This window comes from Boleophthalmus pectinirostris, unplaced genomic scaffold (assembly GCF_026225935.1).
Source record: "Boleophthalmus pectinirostris isolate CB_2022bp ecotype Guang Dong unplaced genomic scaffold, ASM2622593v1 HiC_scaffold_37, whole genome shotgun sequence".
NCBI lineage: Eukaryota > Metazoa > Chordata > Actinopteri > Gobiiformes > Gobiidae > Boleophthalmus > Boleophthalmus pectinirostris.
Genome location: NW_026571340.1, coordinates 7,346 through 13,373, shown reverse-complemented (window position 1 = coordinate 13,373; position 6,028 = coordinate 7,346). Strand labels below are relative to the sequence as shown.

The 6,028-nt window shown below is 39.4% G+C and overlaps 1 protein-coding gene across 1 annotated transcript; it reads left to right on the top strand.

Annotated features, from left to right (window-relative positions):
- Window positions 1-1,032: 1,032 nt before the first annotated feature.
- LOC129411194 (coiled-coil domain-containing protein 136-like) lies at window positions 1,033-5,785 on the top strand. Its single transcript, XM_055161180.1, has 8 exons — window positions 1,033-1,039; window positions 1,593-1,883; window positions 1,988-2,062; window positions 2,134-2,433; window positions 2,504-2,624; window positions 2,687-2,891; window positions 2,970-3,104; window positions 5,389-5,785. Exons 2-8 carry the CDS (start codon window positions 1,628-1,630, stop codon window positions 5,476-5,478), a joined length of 1,182 nt encoding a protein of 393 aa, XP_055017155.1. The 5' UTR covers window positions 1,033-1,039; window positions 1,593-1,627; the 3' UTR covers window positions 5,479-5,785.
- The last annotated feature ends 243 nt before the right edge of the window (window positions 5,786-6,028 follow it).

Sequence of the window (6,028 nt, the reverse complement as noted above, 5' to 3'; positions counted from 1 at the left end):
TGAAGTAAGAATGCATTTCAAGGTAGAGTGCAAAGTAAAGTAATAATATCTCCATGGCCACAAGCTTGGCGGATCGTGCACTACAAAAATTACATGGTGTATGCTACCTTTAAGGATTGATAAATTTGTCTTTCTAAGAAGGATATGTCTTTGTGTTGATAATGTCAACTCTCTGCAGGTGTTAACTCTGGACTATGAATTGGTTAATAAAGCACGTCACTGGGTCTCATTACGTATTCATGTCAGGGTTTGTCTGTGCGTCTGTCTGTGCGCTCAGTGACGTAGCCTCTGCATCACACTGGTGCTGAGGAGGAAATGTGGGACAAGAGAGACAGGTCTGCAGTGAAGACACAGAGAGGGAGGCAGGAACAACACCACTGCTGCAGTCTGCATCATACAAAACAAGGTATTTATTCATCTGTTATTCAGCAGACACATTCTCTAGACTAATGCTTTAGCAGCAAGCACCCAGCAGAGCAGCTTTTTACATCACTCTGAAGGAAGGTCATGCACACACTGTAGCTACATCCATAACAGGTTAATGACACAAGCAGCGAGGCTATATGATAAAATGTTAAAGGGACAGCGTCATACTTTTCAATGTTTCAAGATTATATTTTGGATGCCATATTTGTTTTCTTCTTAATGTTGACATTGAAATGTATTGATCAACATCATAGCCTTTTTGTTGCTAATGTTAGCAATAGCTTCATTTGGGAATAGAAGTCTTGTATAAGTTAAAACAGCATAGCACAGAATACCTCTAGCCTTGTGGTCTTTGTGTATGTTTTGGTACTGCGAAACACTATCATGTTGGACTAATTTGTTTTGTCCATATCTTGGCTGCAGTATGAGAAAACCCAGTCTGCACCAAGTCTGAGGACCCCCCCACTTGCCTCAGCCAGTTTCTGCTCCTATCACCAACAACAGCATCAGCCTGTGTCTGTGCCCCGTGTCTGCAGCTGTGCTTCATCCATTGGCTCAAACATGGATGGATTCCGCCTGCCACCAGTGATAGAGGAGATTGTTGATCCATCTGGTTGGTCTGAGTTTAGCTTCTAACCATATATTCAATATATAGATTATAATATAGTATATAATGATACCGTGTAATCATTTTTGTTTATTCATCTTTTATACTTAAGCCTATATTATAATGAACTCAATATTGAACTTTGAAAACACTTCAAAATTAAACACTTTTATTCTTTATTTATTTTTAGCTGTAGACAGTAATCTGTCCAAACTCTTTCTACACATCTACACTTTCACTTGTGATTTTGTACAAGCACTGATTGAAAATTATGGTTATAATGTAGTTTAGATAGGAAAAGGTCATTAATTTATAGAATCAGCCACATTGACAGCAGGAAGGATCATGGGGATCATCATTGCTGTCTCTGTTGAAACTGAGGTGAAATGGTAAAAAAATGAAAAAAAGGAAACAAAATATCATCAGTTAAATCACAAATTTCCTCTACAGGACATTGTTTTGCATAGCTATGGGAGAAGATATTTAGTAGTTGAGAATCTTTGTGATTGTAGGGTAGTCCTCGGTTTCAGGGAACACAAATGTCTGCACTTTGCCATAGGTGACCTGTGTGAGCTAAAGGAGGAGAAGCCTCTCATGTTGGCGGAGACACTCACAGCCAAAGAGCGTGAGTCCCTGGAGGAGAAGGACATGCCAATGGATGAGGACAAAGATGAGGAGGAGAAAGAGGTTAAGGAGGAGAAATGTGAAGACACAACAGAGGAAAGAGAAGAGAAAAACGAAGAGCAAGAGGTGGAGGAGCTCAAGTCCCAGGTGGTGCAACTACTGCTGGAGCTGGAAGAAACCAGGGAAGTGTCTCAGCGGCACGAGGAGAGCTTTATAGAATTGCAGGGTACGTCTTGTTATAATATAGATTAAAGCTCTTGTCAATTTTCCTCAATATGCCTCTTTTAATTACAAAGTACAAAATATTTTCATGAACTGTTTTACATTTAGGTCTACTAGAAGAGGAAAGACTTGCAAGTGCCCATCAGGCCGAGAGTTTTACTAGACAGATTCAGAGGCTACAAGGTGACAATTTTTCAGGAGTAACATTTTATATCCCCTTACTGTATTTTTATAATACTGTTTGTTGTCCATAGCTCAGCTGCGGTCTGTGCAGGAGGAGATGGACAGTATGGAGGAGGAGAAGGAGAGCGAGCTGGAGGAGGTACAGGAGGAGCTGCGCTCAGCCCAGGAGGAGGTGCTGGTGCTACAGCAGGCGGCCGAGGAGGCGGCAGCAGAGCGAGAGAATGACATCGCCTCTCTACAGGAGGAGCTGTGTCGAGTCAGAGCTGAACTGCAGCGCCTGTACGCCACCACACAAGAGTATGAGCTGGAGATCACCTCTCTGAAGGCTGAGATCAGTATGAAGAGCCAAAGCCCCACAACTGAATCACATGGTCTGTGCATACATACTTATTATAGTTCATTTTCTGATAACACACTATAAATAAACATTCTTTTGAACAGGACACATCATTGAACTGAAGGATGAGGTCATTACTCTGACAGATCAACACAAGTCGTTAGATGATGACAACAAAGAGCTTAGTCGTAAAGTGGAGCACTTGCAGAAGCAGCAAAGAGAACTGTAAGTTCTTAATCCTGTGGTCCATTTTTTATAATGCAACATTAAAACTGTTTATTTAACAGCCATGACGATGACTACTTGGCTGTGCGAAAGGAGGGCTCCCCTAACGACACGTGGGAAAATCCACTGAAATCTGACACATATATTACTCTGCATCAGTCCAGTCCTGAATACAATGAAGTGCCAGAGGATTCCATTCAAATGCTCAGTGGTCTGAGGGGGCAGCTGAAAAGAGCAGAGGAGATTGCTCAGAATGTACAGAAAGAAGTAAGAACAGAGGCACTGCACCATGTTTTGCATTGATTTACTTGAGAAATCTGTCATAGTTTGTTGTCTCCTTCACAGTGTGAAAGTTTAAAGGGGGAGCTAGCTGAGCTGCAGCAGCTCTATGACATCAGTCAATGTGAGCGAGCCTCTTTGGAGCAGGAGTTACACAGATGCAAGACCCAGCTGGAAAAACTAGCAGGCAAGAAGACTCAGGTGGGTTCTAAACAGTAATAACTTGCCTTGAAATACATAGCCACATAAACCACCCCCATAAATTTAAAGAAAGCACTATAAACAATGACAATACCAGTTCTTGAAGACATGCTGATATAATTTTTCCGCAATGTGACTGCTTGCATGTTGTTTAAATATGCTTGGCCGTGTTATGGCCCATTAGAGGTGGGCGATTTTATATCAAAATTAAAGGTGATCTGACCCTGAAGTGATCTTCCATGCAAAAAATAGCAGTGAGGCATAAACCCTTTGAACATGCAAATATTTTTAATAACTTTTTAGGGTGCTACAGTATAAAGCTATTAAAGTGAGGCTATAGTGACTTAGGCTGTAAGACATGCCATACATTATTTTTTGTCATATCGCCCACCCCTATGGCACATTTCCTGCATCAGCTTTGTGAAAACACTTCCTGACGATGACACAGAATTTGCTTAATGACTCCTTCCTCTCTTCACCACATCTTATGCTATACTGTCCCAACCAAAAAAAGGGTATAATAGGCTTGGCCAAAGCTCACCTCTTCGTTAGGTTTTTCATTTTTTACAATACATTGCCTTTTGGTGTAACCTGTCTTCACTGGGCATGGGTGTTTTTGCTTGATTGTTAGTGGTATGTTTTAAATGTTGAAACAATATGAAGAACAATGTGAGACTTGAAGGGCAGAGACACTCTTTACTTTACACCCCTTCATTAACTCACCATTCACTTTTCCTACATTTGACTTTTATCAGAAATGACCCCTTGTTGTTGTTCTCTGCTGCTGTGTTATATTACCATTGTATGCACCTTTTATTTCCAGATCCATTCAGTGTCACTAATATTCTTTGACTAAACATTTATTTTTTTAACTGTTTGCATGCTTGTTTGCTTGTGTCATTGCATCCTCAATTTTTTGTGATTATTTATTTCCGCTCCCTCCTCCGCATCTCCTCCTACACTCCTCCTTTTGTCTTCTCTTCAGACCAGCACACGTCCGTGTGAGCCCCCTGTTCTTTCCATACCCTTCATAGGAATGATTGTTATAGTGGCCTTGATTTGGTGCTGGTGGGAGGAGCTGGCGTCATAGAGGGGACCAGGTATGACCTTGTCCTTACTTCTCTATGGGGTGCAGTTTGTTGAACTCTTTTGTGTTGAAAACATTTTGTCATTTTACACAGAAGGAGGACAGGGGGCTTCTGTAGTGCTAACAATTGAAGGCCTTAAGAGCTCATTTTCTGTTCTTTATTCCATAGTATGAGGAAATGAACATACTTAATTTGTCCAGTGTGCAAAACAAACTTAATCCAGAGATATTTTTCCAATAATTATTGACAGCTATACTCAAAATATAGAGAATATGGCACTTTTATATCCACCCTGTAGTTTTCTAAAGACAATTTTGATGACGTATTTAATTTTACTTTCTGGTTGGACATGAACAGCAAATGTGACATAAGGTAGTTAATGAGTTTCAGGCATAAGGAATCCTGATTTGAATGATTTGATTCGGAAGCAGTCTTCCATTGTTATAACAATAGCACAATTCAAATCAAAATATTATGTCGTTTGAATGAGGAATGGTCCTCAGAAAATTCTACAAATCAGGAAGGAAGAATTTGCCTGAAACCCATGAAAAGGTTGAGTTCATATCACATATCACTATATTCTTGAATGCCTAACTGTTTAAAATTAAGCTAGGTCAGATTTTGTTGGTCAGATTTTTCATTTTAACTGTCAAAATGCTGAAGATTTGTTTAAGATGCAACATTAGTATGTTTGGGGCCCATGCCTGTTTGATATTGTTCAACATTTATGGATTTTCAGTTTGACTGTATCATACAAAACTGGTGAATCTCCCATCTGGCCTCTATCAAAATTTAAGACATCAAATCCATGAAAGCAATCTATTCTATAATTGTTACTTAGCAGCCATACTATTCAGAGAAGCCTAGAAAATATATTATTTTGCAAATGAAAGTCAATTACAACACCTTGATTTTGTATGTTTTTGATTTTGTAATGTTTAAAATGGAAGAAAAATGTGGTCCCTGTGCATACACATCACCTTGCATTTACACCCGTCACAATAAAAGATTTTGAAGTACGATACAATGCTGCAAAATATCCCAATAAACAAGACTAATATATACCACTGACCAACAGTAAACCTTTCTTTAAGTGGATGAAATAAAAAAAAAAAAAATTAAAAGTAATAGTTTGTCATATGCATTAACGGCTGACACTTTCAATCCTAACACGGTTGTGATGTTTTTTTCTGCAGACTGACTCTGAAGGCTGGACGCTGACAGTGGCAGTGGTTGCTGTGGCAGCAGTTGCAGCTCTGGTCATCCCCAGTTTGACTAGAACCTGAGGACCCAAAACAGAGACCCAGCAAGTATCATCAAGCGCATTGCCCTAAATACTGTGTGTCTGCTTTTTGCATTGCTCCGTTTGTGCACCACTGGTGAGGACACTTTTGATCTGGGGCCCACAGGAGTCTTAAAGGCAACGTTATTTTTGCACAGCGGATTGGTGATTTTAAATTACATAAATATCCACAAACATGGGATCAAGGTCAACTACAAGACTTAATTTGCACAAACCTCTAATTATATGAAATTATTTTTACCACTAGAGGGCAATAATCTGCACCTCTACATGAAACACAGTACTGATATAGTTATTTATATATAATACCGTAATAATCCAATTAATTTGAATAGAATTTTAAGGCTAGTGGCTTTTATTTTTGAATATTTTTACAAACTACAGGGGTTCAAAATACTTAGCCTTATTGTTGAAAATAGTTTGCACTGTTGTGTGCTTTCAGAGGAGAGCACACCATGGTAGTTGTCACGATGTTCCATTCATTTTTGTAGCAATTAAATGTGCAAGAAAAACTGGGTACATAGCTTTATTTC

Coding starts and splice junctions, on each gene's coding strand:
- LOC129411194 (XM_055161180.1), top strand. CDS start 1,628: ATGTTGGCGGAGACACTCACAGCCAAAGAGCGTGAGTCCCTGGAGGAG. Junction 2,434..2,503: donor CCCCACAACTGAATCACATG/GTCTGTGCATAC, acceptor TCTTTTGAACAG/GACACATCATTGAACTGAAG. Junction 2,892..2,969: donor CTCAGAATGTACAGAAAGAA/GTAAGAACAGAG, acceptor TCTCCTTCACAG/TGTGAAAGTTTAAAGGGGGA.